Below are 26252 nucleotides of genomic sequence, written 5' to 3'. Positions count from 1 at the left end.
ACATTAGTACATCATGGCAGAAGCCCTGTTATTGTGCTAATGCACAGTAGAATTAGTCTACTAAGCATTAGTGTTGGCTACAAAGGACCAACTCTCAGGATCATAATAAATTCTAATTTATTGTATGGGATGTGAAGTTACCAATAAAAACATAAATGCAGACTTTGAGTTATGAGGGGTACTGATCACCTTAGCGCACACACACACACTCACTTATTCAAACCCATGTCATTTAAACCCATGTAGTATAGTATATAGTAGATGCTGTAGTGATTGTGAGAGCACTGGTGTCTGTATATCTACCTATACGAGGCCCTGGAGTCTGCTGTTGATGGTCAGCTTCCTTCAAGGTGATGTATTCTCCAGAAGGGGGTTGCCTGCTTGTCCCTCTGTCTCAATAGGTCAGATGCTGGATGAGAGGGCACCACTGAGGATCACGCTTCACTGCCTTTTATCCATTTCTGGCAGACTTGTGTGATCTCCCAGCATCATCTTGGCTGCCCAATCCAGAGGTTGCTGTCCCACATAGTTCTTGAGTAGTACATGACAGCTGTTAGTCACAAGGGTCTCTGCCTTCTGGTACCTGAAGTTTCAGGAGTCCACCCTTGACTTAATGGCTATATTGTCATTACAGGAATAGTCAGTAGAGTAGGTGCTTAGTTCCAGGCATCAGTTCCTTGGCTTAATTAGCTTAAAATGGCTTGTAGAGTTTTGTAATGGTAAGTTATTTTAGCTATTGTCAATTAACAGCTAGAGGTACTTGGTTTGTCATTCATACTCACATTTATTCAAGGGACTGCCCAACATAGCAGATTTTATCATATTACAATTACAATTTCAATGCAGTTTTTAACAGTGCTCCAGAATGTAACTTCATTCTACAGGGGGTATGTTCCTTAAGGGTTTAAAAGTATAAAATATAAAATACAAAATGCCATGGTAAAGACAAGACAGATGAAATATAAAAATGCACTGTGATAAATATATAAAAATGCAATATGAGACACTGGGGATCAAAGGTTACTGGGGACAGTGAGTTATTAGCACCAGGATATATATTTACAGTCTTTGAAGTGAATATTTTAGTTCTTTTGTTTTCTCTAGTGACACTGAGCTTAATTGATATGTAGATGTAGTTTGTAGGTTTCTTCTACAGAAAGCCACTTCAGCTTTCTGGCTTTCTCTGAGCCTTGCCATACCCATGCAATGAGAGTGCTAGGTCTCTGCCAGTACTTAGAAGGAAAAAGAAATGCATAAAATGGGGGGTGGGGGGGAGGTGCAAGCAAGAAGGGGCTTCTGTTATATCAATGTCCAGAAGGGAAATGTACAAAGGGGCTTTCTGCTATATTAGCATCACTAAAAAGGCGTGCGCCAGTGCTACTATGCAGTAGGGTTTGTTACTGCGCATTCAGTTAATGCTGTTATTACAGTACTATTCCTGACAATGTACAGTAACTACAGTGCATTCATGCATGTGTAGAGGTGCCCAGTGGTCTGTAGTTCCCAGAATCACCTCTTTGCCTTTTGAAGATAGGTATTATGTTGTCAACCTTCCAGTCTCTCAGAGAGCCCATTTAAAGTGATAGGTTACATACTATTGCCTACAGTTCTGCAATTTCAGGACTCCTTCAAAACTCTCAGGTCCATTCCATCCAGCCCTGGAGACTCATTAGTATTTCATTTATTCATTTGTTCTAAAACTTCTATTGTCACCTCAGTGTGATCCAGCTCTTCAGATCTATTTGCTAGGAATGATCCATCTAGTGTGAGATGTTCCCCGATATCTTGGGAAATAAAAGACAATGCAAAGAATTAATTTAGCTTCTCTGGTATGGCCTTATCATCATGATATTTAATGAGAAAACCAATGAATACCTTAAATTAAAAGAGATAAGGATTTTTGGGGTGATATAATTTATTGGAAGGATCTTAAACAAGCTTTCAGGCACATGGCACCCTTTCTCAGCAAACATTAGCATTTTAAATTCCAATTATTGCAAGAATAGTTTAAAGCTCAGTATTTGGCAGTGCTTTTGAAAGTTTCATTTATCAATCACATTGAAGTCCCCATTATTTTTATCATGCTGGCAAAACAATTTGTAGCCTCTTTCTTTTTCTTTGGTGTCATACTACTGCTGTTCATTGCTTGTAGTGGTGTTGTCTTGAAGCTGTAATAAGAGTCGCATGGTAAGCTAAGAGTTAAAAAATGACTGTAAAACAACAAGTGTGTGTAAGAGAGAATAAGAGATTACATAAGCATATAAGGTCATAATGGTATAACAGAATAAGAGAGAAGGTATTCAGAGGAATTTTTAATTTTCTTTTCCATATTCTTACTAAGATAGGAGACATTCTTCTTTCAGAAGCTTGACTAGGTTCAGGTACCAGCCAAAGTTATCTTTATAGTATATGCAATCTACTCGTATTAGTGTTCAGCATTTTAATTCTTCAGTTCACTCTGTGATTATATTGCTTTTGCCTTTGTAACAGAAAAATCTTAAAAGATGTTTAAATTAACTATCTTACTCTTTCTTTTACTCTATCCATTTTCTGAGAGATCCATTTAGTCCAATCTGAGTTTAATAGGTGCTGAAATTGTCTTCCAAATGATTCTGGACACTTTTATTTTCTATTTATATAGTCTTTCAGCTCTTAAAATAGCTTTCCTGTAATTCTGAATGATCCTTAAACTTTTCTTGTCCTTTTTTTACCATACATAAGAAAAGATTCTCCTTGCATTTTACAGTTTGGAATGAAGTTGCTCCTGCATTACCAGATAATTAATTTCCAAATGAGTATAAACATTTCTATTCATATTATTCTATGGCTTTAAGAACAATCAGTTATAGCACAAAATTATTTTGTTATAGCCACATCTGGCTTACTCGTCACATAATAATAACAAGAAAAATATGCCTGAAATTACTATATTAACTCATGTACCACATGCAACTTTCCCCAAAAACTTAGCTGTCCTAAATTGGGGACCATGTCTTAACTGAGAAAGATGGTTTTCTGCACAGACTATAAACATGGAGATTCTGTAACATGATTGTTGGTTCTTTTCTTTCTCTTCCTTCCAGCAGATGGATAATAGTAGAGGTAGAGTTCTGTAGGGGCAAATCCAGGGAGGTGCAATGGTGCTGTTCAGGCCCTGATTACTGCTTCATCTAAAGTTCTAAACCAACTGTCCAGAAGCAGCAGTGGCACTTCTATTCAGGCAGTGCTGAGGGAGTCCATTGATGTCATGGCTCAGTATAATCTACCTGAGTTCTGCTAATTACTCTTAACATTACAGGTGTTGATACTCTCGCTCCTTTTTAATGGACAAAATTGCTAATCAAGCTATCCTTCCTTCAGCAGTTTTTCTGTGTGTTAGCTGCTCCTCAGCTCTCTCCTCCTATTTCACAGCCCAGGAGACTGTTTTTAGCTCTTTTCTAAATCCAACATCCTTCCATAGAGTCCTATCTTCATCACAGATACAGTTTCAGCTTTTGGCAGCCAAGAGCTTTTGCTAATTTAGCTGTGAAAGGGTTGAAACTGTAGCTTGTGCCTGATCAGGAAAGGGAGGGCGAGTGAGCTGAAGAGTAGACTCTGCACTGCTCTATATGGCCATAACTCTGGATTTTTTTTTTCATTCTGCCATTCCACAAACAAGGTGCAGGTTTTTTGGGAACATGTGGTATCTGAAAAAATATGATATATGAAGGACATTCATTTAAATATGAGATGCTTGCAAATAAAGATTGCACAGAAAGCATTGAGGCATGATAGAGGTTTTCTCCTTTAAAATAATGTTATTTTGAAACTATATATTCTCCTCTTAAATTTTATAGAAAAAAGTATTTAGATGTAATAAAGGAAATACTTCATCATGTGGATTAAAACACGATTTTTCTTTTTGAAAAAAGAGTGGGTAAAAAAACCCCACTTTTTTACAAAGTTTTCAGGTCTTATAATGTATCCTAAGCATCACTTCGCTTTGGAATGTCCTAAATAAGGAAGGTAGTGTTGGAGCAATGTTGTAGCTGAAATGGTCCAGGAATATGCAAGAGGGAAGAATTTTTTGGATGATCTCTTTTATTGGATCAACTGCATAGTAGAGATCTTAGACACGCTTTTGGGAACAGATACCCTTCTTCAGGTCTGGGTGAAACCAGACACATGTTTAAGTAAACATTTTTAAAACATCATGTGTAAAGACCTGTTGGTCCAATAAAAGATGTTACCCTCCAAAATCCTTACCTTTCTCGATAAAGAATACCTTTTAATTATTTTATACAATCACACCTCTTTCTATAATGTAAAAAAACATTTTCTTAAGCTAAACATAACATCCATTACAAAATGGCAAGTTTCTTTGGGCAGATGTGATAGCTTTTATTAGAACAACTGAGTAGTTGGAGAAAACATTTTTTGTAAGCTTTCGGGCACATTCACCTGTCTTCAGGTATAGAGAATCTCTGTTGTTCTGAGACTCATTCCTTGGAGTCTCAGAACAGCAGAGGTTCCCTATGCCTGAAGAAGGGTGATTGCACCCAAAAGCTTGCAAAGAACTTTTTCCCAACTACTCAGTTGATCTATGCACCTGCCGGGCCTCGAACATCTTGTCCCAGGCTTCCTTAATTTGAGTGCTCGCTGGTACTTGCTTGGCCATTGCAGGTGGCCTTACGGGAGATCTTCACACACGCTGCAAGCTGCCCCTTCTCGCCTGCCACGACTTTGAATCTTTCACAGTGTGTGGGGCTTCATGCGACTTGGTTGCCCTCATTGGCCGCCTGCTTCTTTGGTGTCTTCTGCAAGGCTCCTCCTCCCTGTACCTCACCCTTTACCCAGCCCGGCGGGTCCCGGTCGCTTCCGTGGCCAACCTCACGCTCCCCTGAATACCCAAACAATGAGCCCACTGCTCACGCCCTCAGTCTTCCTGCCTCTGTCTGATACGGGGGAACATAAAATACCCTTCTCAACTCAAAAGACAAACTTAATGAGTCCCAAGAAAAACATCACCTCGTCCCTACTGGGCTTCCTTGTGGAGCACAGGTAGCCCCTCTACACCTCCGCTTGTTGACAAAGCCTCCTCCATGTGGCCCAGCTCTGTGGCCCCGCTCCACCTACCCAGGTTTAGAGCTACTCTCCATCCTGTTTCCCGCTGTCATGACCCTCTCTCTGGATCTCCTTGGAGCAGCTGCCCTCTCTCTGGGTCTTTGCCTTAGAGTTGCCCTCCCTCAGGGTCTTCGCAGCACAGCTGCCCTCCCTCTGGGTCTTCGCCTTGGAGTTGCCCTCTCTCTGGGTCTTTGCCTTGCAGCTTCCCTCTCTCTGGGACTTCCCAGAGCAGCAGCCCTCTCTCTGGGTCCTCCCAGAACAGCAGCCCTCTCTCTGGGTCCTCTCCTCTTGGCTCCCCTCTTTCTGGGTCTTCCCAGCGTGGCTGCCCTCCCTCTGGGTCTTCCCAGGTCCATTCACCTCCCCGCACCCTGGGTGCTCCTACCGGCTCATCTCCTGACTTGCCTGCAGCTGTTACTCTGGCTCCAGGCACTGACTCGCTGCTTGGTTCATCCGCCCCTCCGCCGTCAGTGCGCACAGTCTCCTCCGGCGTCCTGCACCTCTGGCTGACCCCACCAGGTCCTCTCCCGGTGTCCACGCACCCCTGCTCTCTTTCACCGCCGGCCCTTTTATTTCCGCTGGCCGGTGATTGGGGGTGACATCATCCACTGGCCGCAGCTGACTAAAGGTGCGGTCAGTGCCTCGCGTGGGCTTTCCCTGCTGTCCTCGCTCCTCCTCCCATCCTGCTGTGAGTAATTTTCCTGTTTCACCCCTGGCTCCTGGCCCTGGGGTTCCCCTCGTGGGCTTGGGAGTCTCCCCGGTTTGCCTCTCCCTGCGACAGCCTAATAAAAGATATCACATCTGCCCAAAGAAACTTGCCTGCCTATGTCCTTAGATCAACATGGCTACCACCAAAAACCATGTAACAAAATGGAACTTGTATGTGGGGGAAGTACTGTGTTCTTTGGAAGATGCTGTTGTTAGTTATTTACCTTTTGATTAAACGGTTCCTAGACTGTTCCTAGACACCCTAACACTTGTAGCACACACTTACAATTTCTAATTAAAATCTTCTCTCAGATATTCTCTACACAGCATGTATCACAATAACACAATACTAACACTGTTATACATCTTCCAAAACATAGTATAACAAAAATAATACTAGGTGTTAAAGAAAAAATAGAAGTAAAAGAAACAGCATTCTAGAGGCTAAATAAACACATATGTAAGTGAGTACTATCAATATGGCTAAGGACACCTTGGGAATCCAGCAGAGGTTTCCTCAGGCTTCCCTTAATCAGTATAAACTATTCATTTAATTTAATTACAAAGGCAACCAAAGCCAAAGTGAGAGAGATCATGTTCCTCAAATGTCATGCTTAGGAAATAATTGTAAATACCTCCTAAAATTTAGTACAGGCAAAGGCATGCTCTTGATAATCTAAAATTATAATAAATTATTTCATCAATATGTATTTTTCCATCTCTGTTGAAAACTATTCAACCACAACAGGTGGTGTTGGTTGGTGACTCCCCTTTCTGGGGTTCAGCATCCACCTGTTGGTCTGACCTGTTGGTTTAGGAGGTCTGTTGGTTGCCAGGAGCCTACATCTGAGATGTTATGGAAAGTTTCCCAAGGCACATCCATCTCTCTAACTACTCTGTCCTGCTGGTCACCCATAGGGGCACTACTGATACTGTTAGTGGTAACCCTTAGCAGAGGAAAAGTGACATGGGTCTATATATGCAAGTGTCAAGGGGGCAGGGGCTCTGGTAGTGTCCTCATCCTTCCTTCCTTAAAAGGGTAAAGACTCAGGCAGGAGCCATGTCAAAATTAAAACATGGCTGCATAGATCGTTTTATCTGGTCAGGACAAGCATTACGTATGAGGACAGACTAAAAGAATTAGGATTATTTAGTTTGAAGACAGGAAAGATTTAGTAAGTCTTCAAATACCTGAAGAGTTATTATATGGAGAATGAAGATAGGCTATTCTTTGTGGCCACAGGACTAGAAACAGTGATTTAAATTGCAGCATGGGAAATTTAGGCTGGATATTAAGAAGAACGTTTGCACTATGAATCTGGTTAAGCATTGGAACAGACTACCTAGGGACATTGGAATCTCCATCTTTTGATATTTTTAAGAGAGAGTTAGACAAACACTTGACTGGAGTGGTTTAGTCAGGGGTGATCTTGCCCTGAGCAGGTGATTAACTCAGTATATCTGGCTGACATGGAGGAGCAAAGAATCACTCTAGCAACAGTATATGAAGAATTACTTCTTGCAGATCTTATGACACGATACAAACCCTAAGAGTAAAGATGAATTACCCTTCAGATTCTTTATATTACATTGGCAAAAAGTATGTTTTTTAGTGGAAAAATCTTAGTTACATACTTGGATGCATTCAGCATGCAAGTTGCTGAGGCCACAGCTCCATCTTCCCTTTTTTTTTTTTTTGGCCCTACACCCATCCCCATGGTCATTCTACTGTCAAAACAGCAAGAAAGAGTCTGAAGAAGCAGGGTATCTGCAGCAATATATGCTGTTAATTAAAATCGGGTTTTACTTGTAATTTATAAAAAATATTTCAACTGTTGCAGAGTGGGTTTTGCACCTTTTGCAGCAATATTAGGATGCTATTCAAAGATGAAGTTTTCTATAAGACACAATAGACATGTTACAAATAGCACATACTAACTCTAAGGAATGTTGGATTGGGATAAAGATATGGATTTTGTAAGCAGTCAAACATTAAGGGTTAATACCCTTCCTAATGTTCACTGCTCAGACCTACTGCTAAAGGACTGGTGAGCAAGGGCATGGCTAGGAACTGCAAGTTTACTTTGTGCCTGCCCTCCTGTCTGGCTCTCTAGCTGCAGTAAAGCTTGGGGTGGGAGGGAGAAAAGGGCCCCTTAATGCTGGTTGAAACACCCCCCTCTTATTGATTGCCCCCTTTGCTTCCTGAATTGCATCCTCCACCTGGTCCCATCTTGGCATCACACACCACTCACTGCTCCTCCGAGGAGTTCAGCCCAGGTGCTGCAGCATGGGCCCTGCCTGAAGAGATCTTCAGCATGGGATGGAGCTAGCACTGTGTCAGTGCCTGCACTGCTTCTGCCTGCAATAGGGGAATTAAAACTTGTCCCTACCCCTCAGGCTACTGGCATCTAGCCACTGCAGCCCCGGGTGCACGAGCAGAGATGATCAGTGCCCATGCTGGCCCCATTGCAATGCGGGAATTAAGCCCTCCCTTTCCCTCAGGCTACCACTGTTGGGCCATGCCCCAGATCCTGCCATTGGAGAATTGGGAGGGTATGGGTTGGGGGGGCTTGGGACACCTGGCAAGGGGTGCTGGTCCCCAGCCAGGCAGACCTGGCTGCAGTCCAGAGCAGGATTTTGCAACCCCACCCCTTCTCAGCCTAGGCTAGGGAAGAGGGGGGTAGGACCAACCCTGTATGGCTGGAACAGACAGCCCAGCCCAGGGCTGCAGAGCATGTTGGGATGCTGAGGAGCTCTGATTTAACTTAAACTAGGAAGGAGTCTGGGACAGAAGCTCCATTAACTGGTTTGACCTCAATTAGTTAAGTCAACCAGGTTTGTCTCAAACCAGTTTTGGCCATTTTGAAACTGGTTTACGTGCACTGAAATTCTGTTCTGTTACAGGTTTAAACCAGTTTCTGATCACTTAAACTGGTTTATGTGTAACTTCTATTCCTAGCCCCTATGTATTGCATTGCATGAATGAATTAGCCATATATCATTTAACACAAGAGGATTTGGGTGCAGCCTTTCCCAAGTCTTTACAATACTAGTTCACTATAAAGTGTAGGCTTCAGATGTGTTACGTATTTTTAGGGTTGAGACACTTGGTTGAGATACCACATGGTAAATTAACTTGGTTCCCTACGCTGTGAAAAATCAAAATGCTTATGTTCACATCATTGCACATTTTTGCTTTGATAATTCAGTATATTTAATTGAACATTTAGACACAGACTTTCAAATTTACCTGAAAACAGCTCACTTTTTGGTACCTGATTAGAAGACACAGTTTTTAAGAGTTCTGCTTCCATCTGGAGTCCTACCTGAACAAACCAGCCTTGCTGGTGGAAGCAGACTGCTTTTGAATATATATTCCTTGTTACTGAATCACAAACTTATTATTTTTACTTTTATGAAAATGTGCCTGTTTTGCTTGTACATTTCTTAAAATTGCCAGTAAAAAATATATTCTGTGTGTTTGCATATAGAGGGGGAGACGGGGGATACAGCTGCTCCTTCATGTTCTCAGAGGACATTGGACACTGTCTTTTTTCCAATTCGTTTTCTCCAGCTCTTGTTAAGTACAGCCAACATGCTAGTTTTCTGAAACTTCAAAAAAGTGAAAAATACTAATATTTAATACCATTTGGAATTGTTCAGTATATTTGATATATAACTGACACAATGGGTTTAATTGCAAATTTAAATATCCACTGAATTAACCATAAAAGCATGCTTTAGTCTCGAAGCTAAGCCATGTATCATGCATGTTATAATCTATTGTTTACATGAGGTTCTCTCTACAAAAGTTCTTAAGGAGAGGCTCATTACCATAGTGTTTTACCCCATTTCATTGTTTATCTGGATAGGATATGGCGTACTAGGACAGATTTGTTAATAAGAAATTATCAGACAAGGAGACGGTTGTAATTTGTGCATGGAGATGGAACCTCAGATCTGTCTTTCACTAGAGAATCATGTCAGATTATCAAATAAAACCAGATTAATTTGCATAAGGAAAAGTTGTAAACCATTTAAAGAGGATAAAAAGCAACCAACACATACCAGCGTAGGTGCTTTCTTCACTTGTTCAGGCAGCTCTCTATAAGGTTTTACTAGAACAACTGACACTGATGCAGACAATTGTTTTTGGTCATTTAGAATACAGACCTAAAAGTAAAAGATTTTGGAATTGTTTTGAAGTTTAGCCATTTGCCCATGCTTCGGAGCATTGTAGAGTTATTCTTCCCCAGAAAAAACTTGATGGGAGTTATTTTGTTTCAGTCTCCTTTGAGCTCGTCAAATGGAGTGCATTTCCTTAGGATGGTGCAATGTGATCTCTGATATCTGGCCAATTCCATGTTCATCTTATGGAGGCACCCTCCTCAACATCACTTAGTGTGGGTTTCACCTGTTGAGGTAAATAGAGGGGCTCAATCATTTCAATATCCTAAAGGCAAATATTGCAGTATATCTACCTTAATTAAGCATTTCTAGAAGCATTGCCTCCCCTCCAAAATCGCGCGCAATATCTCTCTCAGATACTTATATGACCACTCATTTATACAAAATGAGGCCCTCACAACCTTCACAATGTATTTATCCTCATATCCTGTGAGGTAGGGAAGAGCTATTGCCATTCTGTAAAAAGAAGGGAACTAAGACATAGAGAACCTAAGTAACATGCAGAAGTCAAATGGATTCAGGTCAGCCAACGTAACTCTTCCATAAGCATCATCCCAAAAGATTGTGAGAGAGAAAACAGGAACTCCCTTCAGTTTTTTAGAAAAATATATATAACACAATGCTGTGGATCTGGTCTCTTAAGTATTCATATCGCCGTTAGGAAAATTCCAGTGTTCAGAGTTAATTTCCAGAAAAATGAATTGTCAGCTGAGACCCTTTAGTGAATAATACAAAAAGAAGGGATCTATTAGGAGATCAAATAAAAGATGGTTAAGAAGGCCTGGGAATATATTAATTGAGGTCCCAAATCTGGAAAGCATCTCTGTTCAGGAATGCAGTTAAGCATATGTTCAAGTTCTGTTTGAATAAGAGTGCAGTGAAGAATACACCTGGCACTAATGTGAATCAGCGTTTTATCTCATTCCTTCACCTAACCTGGCTGGGGCACCTTCAAACTTGCTTATAACAAAGCTGCTTCCAACTGTCACAAAAAACCATCATCTTGTTCATAAATTGTGTTCCATCCCCTTAGGGATCAGGAGATCCAGCTCATGTCCTTTCTTGTACATATTTTGCTTTTGATTGATCTGGCCCATTACTTTAACTCAAGAATGGTGAAATCTGTTGCTGCTTTCTTCAGTTGCTTGATATTCATTGTAGGTTATCTGCATATAATTGCTCACATGCACACTTACTAGATTTCTAGAAACCAGACATGTTGTTGCAAACTATTGGAGAGGTGCAAATAGGATTTAGCCTTTAAGGAACAGTAACAGGAAACCTGAATTATTTCCATTTAAATAAAAGTACTATAATTTCAGTATAGTTACATTACAACTGTGATACAGTTACCCCCTGGTTATGCTTCTTTCATAAATGTATCACTATAATATCTGCAAAGTTCTCCATGTGATCAACAATAATTATGGTGTAGACATGTGTGTATTAATATTCCTGTGTTCTAATAGTAGATGTATTACAAATCACATCAAAGAAGTAATAATCATGTAACCTTTAAGCTTCTACTTAAACATCTCAGATATAATTTCATGTTGAAAAGTAATACCTAACCTAATTATACAGTAATTACAGTGCTTTATTATAATGTGACCTCTAAAATTAAATGCATTCACAACTATTTCATTTTCATAATCAGATATCTAAAACTAGGAGTCATATAACTTAAAAATGTAGAAATAAATATATAGTTTTGACATATCAGAAAAAGAGGTTCAACATATTCTTAAGTCAGATATAATGTAGATAAGGAATGAACCCTATGATTAATTATAATACAATGCACAAAGACATAAATATACAGATATTTTAGTATTTCTGCATGTTAATGATAAAAAATATTTTAGAGCATACTGTATTAACATGAATCATTAGTTAAGGCAATAAAATCAACATATCACTATAATATTTTAGTAAAATATATTGCTTGCTTTTTCATTAAAAAATATGCTAAGTTTTCAAGCATAAATAATAGACTACATTAATTGGTGAGTTGTTTTACTTAGTTTGTTTTAACATTCCATTATTTACAATGGCTGACTTTAATACACACACACACACACACACACACACACACATATATATTTGTGACAAAATTATAATAGAGTAATTTTATGCTTTGAAAATTTTGGAGCAGAAGTTATGACAAAAAACCTTTTACTTTCTTCTGTATCATGGAATGCTGATTTATTGAATACTAGATATATTCATACAATGAGTCTGCCAGAGCCTCTGTATTTTTATATTGCACACTTTGTCTTAATAGTGCCTTATGAACTTTTGATAAAATGAATTAAAATATATTTATGTTAAATCCAATAGCTGCTACTGGAGCATTTGGAGTGCCTTGTTTCAAGACATGAAAGGTCACTGAGGATGACAGTGGTGAAACGGCAAGCACAGTCCCCCTCAGGAGTTTCCAGTGAAGTCGAGGTTCTCAAAGCACTGAAATCTTTATTTGAACACCACAAGGCTTTGGATGAAAAGGTACAGTATGGAAAGAAGCTTACTTAAAAGATTCTGTTGCCTGCTTTGCCATGCCTAGGATAGCATAGTATCAATATCGTTTTTTCATTTCTTTAAGTATGTATTACACATAGACTAGGGACAGAAGTTAAACATAAACCGGTTTTAGTGATTGGAAACTGTTTTAAACCTGTAACAGAACACAAGTTCAGTGCACATAAACCACTTTCAAAATGGCCAAAACTGGTTTAAGATAAACCTGGTTGGATGAAGTATCAGACTTGACTGATCTTCTGTCAAACTGGTTTATGGAAATTCTGTCCCAGGTCCCTTCCTAGTTAAAGTTAACTCATCCCAGGATGCTTTGCAGCCCTGGGCTATGCTGTCTGATCCAGTGGAGGATGGACTGCCTCACCACTTTGTTTCTTAGCCTGCTTCCTGCTGGTGTCTGTCAGCCCCTTAGGGACATGGGACAGGCAGAGGAACAGACCCCCAAATCCCCCTGGCCAGGGTCTACACAGCACATGGGGGGAGGGAAAGCCCCTGTGGTGGGGGCTTATTGACCCTTGGCAGCCTTTTCCCCTCCCCCTTTCCAGCTGATGACTGTTTTAGTGGCTGCCACAGGAGGGAGGGAGAATAGAATCATAGAAATGAGGGTTGGAAGGGACCTCAGGAGGTCATCTAGTCCAACCCCCTGCTCAAAGCAGGACCATCCCCGACTAGATCATCCCAACCAAAGCTTTGTCTAGCCGGGTCTTAATAATCTCCAAGGACAGAGATTCCACCACCACTCTGGGTAACCTGTTCCAGTGTTTTACTACCGTCCTAGTGAGAAAATTCTTCCTAATATCTAACCTAAACTTCCCGTGCTGCAACTGGCGACTTGCTCCTTGTTGTGTCATCTGCCACCACCGAGAACAGTCCAGCTCCATCCATTTGGGAACCCCCTTTCAGGTAGTTGAAGGCTGCTATTAAATCCCCTCCCAGTCTTCTCTTCTCTAGACTAAATAAACCCAGTTCCCTCAGCCTCTCCTCAGAAGTCATGTGCCCCTCACCATTTTTGTTGCTTCTGCTGGGTCAGTACAGGCCTCCCCTGGCTTTCCCAATTGCAAACTGAATGTCATTTCAGTTAGTTATCACTTAGAGGAAGCTGCCTCGATTAAATTAATTCCGCCTTGGCCTTTTTGACTGTCTGAACTTAGCCATAAAGAACTTAGGATATCCAAAGAAAGTCCCTGAGAAAGTATATGCCATAGCCACGATGTATTTTAGTTCACAGGAACCATCCTTTGTGGTCAGTAGTAGTCAGTGTTGCAAAACAGTTCTGTGTAGATCATACCTCTGGCCTTTCTCCATTAAGCACTAAGGAAACTTACTGTCCCTGCATGTATCTACATGTGGGCATTGTATACTTCATTCTGAGAAAATATAGGCATATCATACAGCAGTTAATTTTACTGTGATTGTATTGTGAATGAAAAGGCAACATCAGCTTGTGCTCCTGATTAGACAGTAGTGCCAGCGCTTTTCTTTAAAACAATAGTTACTACCTGTAATAGAAATGTTTTTCTCAGGATGATATCACTCTGAATATCTGGGTATTTCTTTTAATATTCATTACATAGATTTCTAAAATGCACCCACATATTTTGTAAAAGTTCTGCATGATTTTGAATCCAATCACTAAAAGTGAGTATTTGATTAGTTTTAACTTTAAGAATACATTAGCAATATTTATAGACTATTCTCACTTGCACTATAAGTTTGAGGCATTTCTGTACTGCTGCTAGGGTAGTGCTGCCCACAAGCATGTGCCATCTACTTGCTCCCACTTCAGAAGTGTCAATTAGGTCATATAGCTGTTGTTGTGCAGCCCCAGATGCTCACCAAGAAACATACATAAGACCCTGACAGCATTTCTGGACATGTGCTTAGGAGCTCGCTAAGCTGGCTGATCCTTTGTGTGAAGATGTGTTTGGCTGACGAAGATCTGAGTGAGGGCACTTTGTGCCCAAAAGCTTGTCTAACCTCCCTCCTAATTGTAGAGTTGATCTGATAAAAGATATCACCAAAAATCCCTTGCATTTTGCCTAGTTCCTGGACATTTATGGACACACATTTACTAATTCCTGTTGCATACCAACTGGGAGCTAGTGGGTTTTGCATTTTTCTTGGTGATATTCCTGGGATTTCTACATATGTGTTGTCTTGGTGGTGTTAAGATGCCTATATTTGATTCACAGGCATGTTTGATGTTATATAAAAATTACCTACACTTATTTCAAGTCAAGCTTGTAGTTTATCTGTGTTTAGTTAGAGATGAGTGATACCCTATTGAGGTAAATAAGAGTGTAGTGGCTTTTAATTTCCCTGAACTATTTAGGTTTACTACGTCTTTCTCTGTAGCCAGGACTTACATAACCTTGTATTATTAATTATGTCCTTTTGAGAGTACTGGGGTTTATGGTATGATTCCTTTCTCACTTTTCGTAACATTAAAAGACTGATAAATATGTAAGAAGTAGAAGTATATTATAGTTTTTGGTCCTTTGTTCCATATTGAACAAGTCATGAGAACAAGTGAATATTCAGCAAATAAACATTTTCCTAGATATTTTGTACAGTTTTTAGCATTTAGGACATATGCAAAAGCAACTTTTGTATAGTCCTTCAGTAAAAGATTATGTATAGTGCATGTGTGAAGATAAATTTTCATCTACATTTTTAAGAATTGATTGGTATCTAGTTTTTATTCCTGTAACTGTCAACATCAGTAATCACTCATTTAAAATTGTTTATTTGTCAGAAATATGCATCATATTCATAGTCTGGGCTTCTCTTTTCAAGTTAAAGTAGCAGAATCAGCCATCCACAAATCCCACTTGGAGGACATTTTCTTAACCATAACTTAAAAAAATACAAAATGTGCCTAATTCAAAACTATTTTACTAAAAAATTATAATATACATACATACATACATACATACATATATATATATATATATATAAAGCTACATTTGTCTAGTGTAGAGGGAAAGGGTGGTGTCTGTGTAGTATTGAATAACTTTATGCTGCTTTTTTCCTTGAAAGGCAATAAGTCATCATTTTTCTATAAAACATTTTGAGAAGAACCTAAAAAACAAGAAACAAAGTTGTTTGTTTGTTTTTTTAAACATTCCACATAAAATTAAACTGAAATACAATCAGGCATACTTGAGACAGGCATTTTTATAACTTTCATTAAGAATGACTATGCTCAAAGTATATCACAGGCTATAGGAAAACTTGATGATCTGGAGTAGTATATAGGTATGTATTCCAGTATTTCACTACAGTAGTGGAAGATCAGGTTAGGGATCACTTAGTAAAGCTAAATGCTTTCAAATCAGCAGGGCCAGTTGGGATATACTTTAGGTCAGAGGTGGCAAAGTTCCAGCCCATGGAGCCCTATCATCTGGCCCCTTGGTGCTGCCTTTCGGTCTCAAGAGTTGACCCACATGCTGTACATGGCTTATGGTGGACCAGCCCCATGTGCAGGGCTTGAGACATGGACTGCACATGGCACTAGCACTGTCCAGTTCAGGGCCAATGCTGCACTCAGTGTCACTCTGGATGGTGCTACCCTGGACAGCTGGAGTAGGTGTCTTGCACACTGGAGCTGGCATATAGGGCAGGTCCACGGGCCTGATCTGGCCCATAGACTGGCCCCATGAAACTTATCCAGTCCATAGTGCTGTATAACTTTGATCTCTACTCTAGAGTACTGAAGGAATTGGCTGAGGTAATTTCAGATCCAGTGACTATTGTTTTTGTTAGCCAACAGAGGTTGGGTAAAGTCCCAGATGACTAGAAAAGGGCACATATCCCTTTAAGAAAGGGAAAAAGGAGGATTTGAGGAATTACAGACCAGTCAGTTAGACCATCATACCGGAAAAGATCACTGAGCCCAAAGAATCTATTTCAAAGCACCTGAAGAAGATCCAGATTATCAGGAACAGTCAGCAAGATTCAGATTCACCAAGAGTGATTCAGATTCACCAAGATTCACCAAGAGTGCTAGTGTGTTTTTCTTCCTCTTTTTTAAGTACTGGTGAGGCCTCACCTGGAATACTATATCCAGTTTCGAGTTCCGCACTTCAAGAAAGATGTGGGCAGATTAGGCATAGTCCAGTGGAGAATGGCAAACATGATTAGAGTTCTGGGAAGCATGAATTATAAAGAAAGGCTGAAAGAACTAGGCTTATGTAGTCTAGAGACTGGGGGGGGGGGAGATTTGACAACAGTTTTTTAATAACTCAAGAGTGATTATAAGCAGATGGATGTAGATTTTTCTCTGTGACTGTAAGGGACAGGACTATAAACAGGGGCTTCAAACTGGAAATTTATGGTGGCAATTAGGAAGAACTTTCTGACTGATGGTGGTGAAAATTCGAACAAACTACCTGGAGAAGTTGTGGAATTTCCAATCCTGGAAATTTTCAAGAGCAAGTTAGGCAGATTGGCATGATTTAGTTAGGAATGATCCTGCCTTGAACAGGAGTCTGTACTAAATAACCTCCTGAGGCATCTTCCATCCCAACTTTCTTATGATCCTGTTTTCAGTTTGAGTTTGGTATTGAGAGTATTGCTCACAAGTAAAGGAACATGGGTAACTTACATAGTCATTTCGAGCAGATGCTGAAAAACTCTTTGCCATAAGACATTATACCATTGAATATGGTGATATATACTTTATAGTAGGTACCACAAATTTATAGAAAATATAGGAATGTCTCTCAGATGGGCCAGGAATTCAGGTATGGAGCTACAGGGACAGAGACTGGGACTGCCACTAAATTCCTACCAAAAGAGACTCAATGAACATGCAGGTCAGCAAGGGGGTCGACAGTGAGCAACAGCTGCACCACTGCTTGCCCTACTGTCACTGCCAGCCTAGATCCAGCCTGTAGCTCCCTAAAGTTTGGATCTGGCCAATGATGAGCCCCTCAGCCCAGATCCATTTTAGAGGTGCAAGTGAGTTTGATACTTCTGTTTTACAGCATTCCTAAACAATGTATACCTCCACCTAGGCTACCTGTTCAAATCAGTTCAGAAGTATGGACTGTTTGAAATAGATCAAGAGTAAAACTGTTTGGAAAATGGAATTTCCATCCTAAGGAAAATTCCAATATTTTGACATATTGTTTTAATCTCGTATCAGGATTAAATGTTGAAATATCAAAACTGAGTCTTTTTCCAAGCATATTACATTTGAAATCTTAATAAAAAAACCTCAAAAGCGGTGTACATTTTAGCCTAATTGGAACATTTCATTTACAGTTTCAACTCACTCATTTCCTTTCTGCAACACTATTGTATGGTGTTGAAACCAGATTCTACTACAGTAATATCTGTGTTTGACTTCTGGATGCAAGAGTTCCTACATATACAATATATCACCGAAATAGTCATTACTCTAATAGTTTTTTGAGTAAAACTAAACAGAGTTTTAAGAGGGAAAGTGGAGAAAAAATAAAGGTAGCAACTAGGCAAATTATAAATTTCTAAATGGAAAAATAAGTGGAGGCCAAGGTTGATAACTTTACTTTGCAGAGATTGCTTTGAGGTCTTTAATAACAATGTATAGTTAGGACTTACATTTTAATTTTCCTCTCAGAGATGGTACTCGCTACAGCATAACAGCACAGCCATATACTAGGGCTCTAATTTCATACTTGCTCAGAGAGAACAATGCTACTGTCATTGACCAGCAACAATTCTTGCCATATCTGGCTATTTCTTCAAGGCCTGCATTCTATGTACTCACTAAAGGCATCATCCTGCTCTATTGAACTCTATAGGCAACTTTAGGTGACTATGACTGTAGCAAGATTTTACTCTAAATTGCTATCAATCCTATTCTAGTTATTTTATGAGATCTGACAAGAGTTAGGTCAACTTCAGACAAAAATCAAACACTCAGTTTGACTGTATTACATATAGGATGATGGGGGGAACATGTAAGAAAGAGGAATCATAATTGCTGTCATCCAAAGTTACTTTATAAAGTGATTTGTTAAAACCACCCTTCAGTAATAAGTGAAAGAGAAAAGTATTTGTGTAAGCCTTTCAAACAGTATTATTCATATATACACTATTTTAATAATATTATTCAAAAGGCTTAGAAATTATTTTTCCATTGTTATAATGCCCTGTCTGGGAATATTCATTGTAGTATATAGGAATAATTGAGGTTTAAAATATTTTCTTTTTTAAGTGCATCTGAAAGAAACATTTAGTATTTCCATGGAAAAGAAAAACTGTACCTTAACAAATATCACTGGTACTATTATGTTGTCATTTTTTTGTTATGGCATATATCAATTTTTGGCCGTATCTATTTATATTATTGTATCAAAACTGTTAAATCTTCATAGAATCATAGAATAGAGGGACCGGAAGGGACCTGTTGTTGCCCTGTGGGGTCAGGCCAACTCTCAGGATCTCAAGATTGTGCTGTTAGACAAGAGGGTGTAACACAATTGCAAATATATACACACACACACTACCAACTCAGGCACATACACATCCAGACCAGCCTAGGCACATGCATACCTATCAGCAATTCAAGCACCTACACACACTATACAGACCAAAAGTTAGACAACAATCAGTTGTCAATACCCACACACTCCGTACACATACACGGATCACTAATTCGTATATCATGCACACGATGACATATGTGTGCGTGTATATATTCACCAGTTCACACACATACCACCCACCTACACATATACACACAGGTGAGTTCCTAACTTGGATGGTACAGTATGTATGTGTGTGTGTGTTTGGGGTACTTGGGATACCTGAGGGAAGGTTAAAGTGAGAGAGAAAGTGCAAGGAGTGAAAGTTGCTGGAACTGGGATTAGAACCGGTAGACTAGAGAGAAGCTGGGCTGAGGAACTGAAACTTGGGGTTATTTAAGGTCAAGCGGCCCCAGGGTTACTCAAGGTCACTGGTGCAAGGGAAAAGCCCGGTGGCAAGGAGGAGACAGCTAGGAAAGAAACAGGCAGACAACTGGGAGTTTGTGGGGGCAGGTAAGCGGTGTCAAGGAGGAAACAGTCAGAAAACAGACAAAACCCCAACTCAGGGTTTCAAAATAACAGGTTTATTAAACAGACAACACACTACTAAGCCCCATGACGTTATTGGTTCACACACACACACACACACACACACACACACACACACTCACAATGGCAGCAGGAGAAAGAGACTCAGTGGAAGGGTTGGAGTCCAAGTAGGGAAGAGAAACAGAGTTCAAGTCCTTGGTTGCAGAGAGGGTGGGGGTGATAGCTACCTATCCAGGCTGGAAAGAGGTCATTGTCCAGCAGGTGTTGTCCAGAGTGGGGTCGCCGGCAGGGCCTCTGGGTGGATAGGTGGTGTGGCATGGTGCTGGTCCAGATGGAGAAGGCGTTTCAAGAAGTCAGTGTTCACTACCCCTTTTTATGGGGAAGACTACCTATGATCTCCTATGAGAGGGCCTGTCCAGCAAGGTTAGTCCTGTTCCAGATATTCTTACTGAGCATGTGCAGCCTTGGCACAATGGTGGGTTGCCTCATCTTTTGTTTCTTGAATGCTGAGGGTGGTTCCAATGGCTGGGTTGTTGGTCCAGGTATTGGTTTTGATCGTTCAGTCATTCAGAAGGAGCTATTTTTAGACCTACTGCCATTGTCTCTCAAGCACCCTCATTCATCCCCATTTATTCAGGAACCAAGTTACACAGCAGAGGTGGTATGAGTCATAGGTTACACAAAAGGGCATGGGGAACAAGATGGAGACTTGACAAACAAAATGGAAACTTAACATGACTTAACTTACATATGTAGGTCTAAATCATATAGTATCAGTAAAACAGTAATATAGAACAGTAAAAATCAATATAAACATAATAATTATACAATATAAAGAAGGAGAAAAAACAAAACAAATACAACTTGCTACCAAAATAAAATGCTGAAGCTTATCCTATGTCTTAGCTCACTTATACTTATCTATAGGGAATAGAGAGGGAGAGACAAAGTCAGAAATGGTTGGGGAAGGGGGGGGAATGCATTTTTAAATAAAACAAAACAAAAACTGGGGTTTTGCTACACTGTAAGATAATCAAGTGTGGTTCCCTCCCATATGGAGGAGGTTATTGGGCTCAAATGAACTCAAGGAGGTGCTTGTCCAGCCTCTTCTTGAGCACCTCCAGGGATGGCGACTGTACCACCTCTGCTGGGATTGTGTTCCAGATTCTAAATATCCCTATAGAAAATAAGTTTTTCCTTATGTCTAGCCTAAATTTTTCCTTAATTAACTTGTGCCCATTGGTCCTCATCCTCCCAAGGGGTGCCTTTCTGAAGAGTTGCACCCCTAGATCTTGGTGTTCACCCCTGACATACTTGTAGCCAGCTATCAAGTCACCTCTCAGTCTTCTCTTATGCAGACTGAACAAACCCATTTCCCATAGTCTCTCCTCGTAGGCCTATTCTCCAGGCCTCTAATCATATGGGTGGCCCTTTTCCGTACCCTTTCAAGCTCATCCACATCTTTCCTAAAGCGTGGTGCCCAAAACTGGGCACAGTACTCCAGCTGTGGCCTCACCAATGCCGAACAGAGGGGGAGGAACACCTCACTGGATCTGTTCACAACACACATTGACTGATGCATGCCAGAGTTCCGTTTGCCCTGCTGGTGACTTCATCACATCATTGGCTCATATTCATCTTCTGGTCAACTGTCACCCTGAGGTCCCTCAGATGCAGTGTCAGCCATTGGACCACCACCCATCATACAGTTATGGTGAAGGTTCTTCCTACCCAGATGAAGGACCTGGCACTTGTCCCTATTGAACCTCATCTGATTGTGTTCAGCACATAGGATTGGTCTGTCAGGGTTGTCCTGGATCCTTATCATCCCTTCAGATGTGCTCGCATTACCTCGCGGCTTGGCGTCAACCACAAACTTAATCATTGCACATTCTACTCCCTCATCCATGTCATTGATAAAGATGTTAAAGAGCATGAGCCCAAGCACTGATCCCTGTGGGACACCACTGGAGATGGCCCTCCATGAAAAAGCCGTCCCATCAATTACAACTCTCTGAGATCGGCCTCTGAGCCAGCTGCCAACCCACCTCACTGTAGACTGGCCTAGGCCAGTACCGTACAGCTTAATTAAGAGAATCTCATGGGAAACAGGATATAAAGGTCTTGCTGAAGTCCAGTTAAATGATGTCAACCTCATGTCTCTTGTCCAGCTGGTTAGTTATCTGGTCATAAAAAGCACACCAAGTTTGTTAGGCATGACCTACCGTTGACAAAGCTGTGCTAGTTGTTTCTTAATACCCCACCAGCTGCGAGCTTGGTGATATAAAAAGACATGTTTCTGTTCTGTGTGTCATCTGGATTCTCTTAGTGGCAAAAGGTGCAAACATACTTCCAATGCACCAAAAGGTACCATAGAACCACATGCTACCAGAGAAATAATCCCAGAGGAACAAGTTAATCAAAAACAAGGTAGAAAAAAGTGCTTTTGAGTGCACATTGTATGTGGGAGAATATGGTATTTAAAAGCTATATATCAAGTGGGAATTAGCATATGAGGGATTAAAATGAGAAGCAGTTGCTAGAAATTAAAGCAAGATAAGTGGTTTGTAGTCCCATCTAAGAAGACCATGATGAAGGAATACCTTTTCAGTGCCAGAGAGGAAAGAAGTAGAATAGACATGTATGCTGTGTTGTCATAATATCTATGAATAGTCTTCATTCAGTATATTTCTGAATCCTTGTTTAGTTGCACTTCACCCATGCCAAAGGAGGCAAGTATCACTGAAATACCTTTTATGGTAAGGCAGTGATGCCCCATTTCTGATGTGGCAAACTCAAGCCAATCCACAGCTAGTGGACACAGCGATACAGCAGGCTCCCACATGGCTAATAGCCTGCATGCATGGTGCTGAGAGCCCCATCAGCTGAGGGATCTCCCAGTCATAGGAGCTTGCTACTTGCCAATGAGTGGGGAGCTCAGAATTGTGGTGCACCATAGGATCTGATGTGTTATCCCAGGCAGGGGGGGTGACCCCCGCTACCCCACACTGCATGGGGGGGCTCTGCCACGAGCGCCTAGAGGTCCTATTTGCCGCTCCTGCAGCCGGTGAGTGCAGGGGGGGGGTTGTTTTTGTTTTTGTTTTTTTTTAAAGCCCTGCACTCACTGGCTGCAGCAGCAGTGATTGGGGCCTCTGGGCGCTTGTGGCAGAGCCCCCAGTGCAGCAGGAACAGTGAGGATTGTCCCCCCCCCTCCCCCGCCCTGCCTGGCACCCGTGTAGCAGCTGCCCGAAGTCTACCTGGTGTAGCCTGCATCGAGTGCAGAGAAGAATCCAGGGTGGTGCTGACACCAGCCGGCAGCAGCAGCCAGCTGTCATCCGGCATGCAAATCCAGGGGCACGCACCCCGTGAGAGGGCTGCGGGGCTGTGCCAGACTCCTCCTCGGGGACACAGCCCCCAGAGCTGTGTGTGGGCAAATGATACTACTTTTGTTTTGAACAGTTTGAGGTACCATTTCACAGAAACTCCTGCACCTATCTCCTTGAACCTTGGCAGGCTTCATGCTCTGAGAAGGGGCTACCATTCTTACATCCGAATCAGGCAAGAAATGGCAATATTATATAGGCAATTTATTGATTCCTCATTTATGGCCTATGGCCGAAACACCAAAACAGCGTTGAAACTGCAAAACAGTTTCGACCTAATCGAAACGGGACAGTGATCCAAAATGCCAAAACTAATCACTGTCCCTCCAAAACACCAAATCCAGAATGAAACATAGCTGTTTCGCATAGCCCTAATTTATATGGCTCAGTGAAAGATATGTAGTATTACATTTTGTTTAACTAACTATAGCTCACAAAAAAAGCTTATTTTCAAGTTTCTATAGAGCGTTCACCAATATTCCACATATAATCTGAATTCTGTTGTAGAACATGAATGGCTGAATCTGAAATCCTTACTCAGTTTTTAAGCTCACCTTACTCAAAACACCATTGACATCAGTGTAAGATTGACTGAGAAAAATTTAAACTAAATTGAGAAACAGCATTTAGTAAGTTGAACATCTATCCCATTTATATAAAGGCGATCTGGAGATAACAGATTTTATAAGGCAGATAGTTCAGAATCATGGGATAGCATAATTACAGCAAAGACAAGTTTATATCTTAAAAGGAAAAATCTCCCAAAGTTCAAGGCGTCTAAGTGATGCTTTCAGGTTTTCTCTCCCCTTCCTGGTGAAGTTAAAAACTGTACCTGCCCTAATTGGCTACTGTATATGGCAATCCAGTATTAGGAGATTGTTATAATGTTGTAACTGTGGGGTCATTAGTGTGTTAATTCAACAATCGGCTTAGGGAATAATGAAATATAGGGCTGAAGCAGAACTGTCCTCAGATGATATAATTGAGGTCAGATTGGAAGAACAGATAGCAGCCAACAGCTGAAGATTGTGGAGTGAGTCAGAATAAAGAAAGATACATGCTCACAGGGGAAGAATTTTGTTAATTTATTTTGAAAGGAAAAGGAATGAAACCACTTTCAGTCAAATCACTTTCTATTTTATTTCTGCCAATAGATCTACAGTGAAGAACTTTATAGAAATAAAGTGGCTCAGCAAGAAATAAAGTGGCTGTGCTCCCGTAAGTCATGGAACAAGCACAGCTCCTCTCGTTTACCCTTTAAAAACAGGGCCTGCTGTACCTAAGATTGTCAGCCTGATACGGAGCAGTGCATGTGGCCTTCCGGCTTTTCAGTGTTCAATAATTCTATATAAAAAGGATCAGGATTCAGTCTTCACTCTTGCTTGCCTCAGAGCTATAGGATAAACATTCAGATTCCAGTCGTAATATATGATTCTCTCCAATACTAGTCAAAGTCCATAGGCACATACTATAATATTTTAAGGATATGAGCAGGTGCTTACACCTGGAAAACATATGTGCTAGTCAGTGGGTTTGCAATTTTGTTTATGTAAGTGGTCATGTCAGGAAGTCTTGTGACAACATATCCCACAGTTGCCAGCGTTAAGAATTTTATCGTGGCTTTTACAATTCTGGGGTGTTCTTTTAGATCTCATAATAACAGGTTGTAAAGCTGCTCTCGCTTGAATTTCCCCTTAATCAAAATGGCTGCCATCTTCCATTACTGACAACAGGGCTGATGTCAGCATAATAGCCAATATTTCCATGTAGGCAATATGCATGTGAAAGTGAGGGTGCCCATTCCTGCTCTTTTCAGTGAATCCATACCTGGAAACAAAATGGACTGCATTTCTGAGGTTCAGGAGCCTAGACAGCGTGCCATTAGAATATGGATTGGACTGTAATGGGTGGCAGAGAGAATGTGAAGGGTGGAAAGGGGAAGAAGGAAGTAGATTTAGGAGACCTTAGGGACAGGGGTGGTAAAGGAAAATGATGGAGGTGAGACATGCAGGAGATTGGGTGGCAGATCCTCAACTTGGATCAGTAGAAGGAAAGAGGAGTCTTGTTTAGACCAGGACTGCTCAACCTGGATCAGGCCCTGCACACTCAGATCCTGCACTGTGGTGCCTGATCTAGCATGCAGGGCCAGACCATCCTGCCTGCAGAGCTCTCTATGGGTCTGGAAATTTGGCAGCAGAAGAGCAGCGATAATGATGCAACTGTTCTCTCACTGCCAAATTTTGGACCCATAGGGTCCCATAGGACGTCTGCAGTGCTACATACTGCCAATTCAGTTGTTCTCTGTGCTGCAAAAAGTGGAGTGGCACACATGGCGGCAGTGTGTGCCACCCAAAGCCCGAGTCTGGCCAGCTGGAGCCATACTCTGCTGCCGGCCAGGCTCAGCACGGCAGGATTGCTGCTGCTGCAGCCTTAGGAGGTCCCCAGGACCCCAGATAAGGCTGCTGGTGGGACCAGCCCAGTGCTGGCCAGAACCTCCCCTACCCCACCTGGGGTAACTTGCTGTTCACCAGAGCAGTGTGGCACAGGCATCCCCCAGGGACAACTAGCAGTGGCACAAGGTTCACTGCCACTAGATGTTCCCTGGGGAACATGCATGTCTGGATGCAGCCATAGTGGGGATCTCTGTGGGCCAGACGATATGTCCCTATGAGCTGGATCTGGCTCACAGGCCAAGGTTTGAGCACCCCTGATCTAGAAAGTCAGGAGAAAGAAATTGTTTCCAACTACTATGAATTGCTTGCAAGTCTCCGGATTTTGGCACCTACTGAAGTAGTTCCTGTGTTGATACAAAATGTTTCTGCATCCCCATGATTTTACAGGACTAGGCACGTGGGCAGAACTCTATATGAGAACTCCAGATTAGATACTGCCATGAAACTTACCTTGTTTGTGACGTCTGGGCAGAAAAGTCAAGTCCCAGGACAGCAGCAAGAAGCAGATGAGAGGAAGAGTTGGGGATGTGCTGCTGAGGTTCCAAGAAAAAGATAGGTCCGAGGGGAGGAGGAAGGAAGTAGAATTAAAATTAAGCTGAATTAGGTTTTTCTGTTTGGCAACTGAAATGCATTACAATAAATCTATTTTAATTAATTTAACCTAACCCAAAGTAGTAAATTATTACAAGGTTTTGTTTTACCTGCTTAGTTAATATTGAACCACTTTCACTAGTGCATTAACTGACTAAATAGGTTTCCTTTAATCATTTCATTTGAGTAAGAGCAAGATCAAATAGGTTCAAACATGCAACATGGATTTT

At 41.1% G+C, this 26252-nt stretch overlaps 1 protein-coding gene and 1 long non-coding RNA gene across 7 annotated transcripts in view; one reads left to right on the top strand and one right to left on the bottom strand.

The window, feature by feature from the left end:
- The window catches only part of PPFIA2 (PTPRF interacting protein alpha 2), a 706597-nt gene that overhangs the window by 458524 nt on the left and 221821 nt on the right, over nucleotides 1-26252 (top strand). For all 5 annotated transcript variants that reach the window (XM_059726131.1, XM_059726132.1, XM_019494145.2 and 2 more), the window contains one exon: nucleotides 12337-12501. In XM_059726131.1, the coding sequence (XP_059582114.1) occupies nucleotides 12337-12501 (165 nt within the window). The remainder of the gene's footprint in view (nucleotides 1-12336; nucleotides 12502-26252) is intronic.
- Nucleotides 1892-26036, bottom strand: LOC109284761 (uncharacterized). Of its 2 annotated transcripts, none has more exons than XR_002092329.2 (3): nucleotides 25882-26036; nucleotides 9877-10222; nucleotides 1892-2168 (listed from the first exon to the last, which is right to left on the bottom strand). It is a non-coding gene; the product is annotated as an uncharacterized LOC109284761 (long non-coding RNA). The 2 variants fall into 2 exon arrangements; XR_002092336.2 differs by having other exon boundaries at nucleotides 1893-2168; nucleotides 9982-10222.

Source organism: Alligator mississippiensis, chromosome 4, assembly GCF_030867095.1.
Source record: "Alligator mississippiensis isolate rAllMis1 chromosome 4, rAllMis1, whole genome shotgun sequence".
In the NCBI taxonomy this organism is placed as follows: Eukaryota; Metazoa; Chordata; order Crocodylia; family Alligatoridae; genus Alligator; species Alligator mississippiensis.
This window is presented reverse-complemented; position numbering and strand designations above follow the sequence as displayed.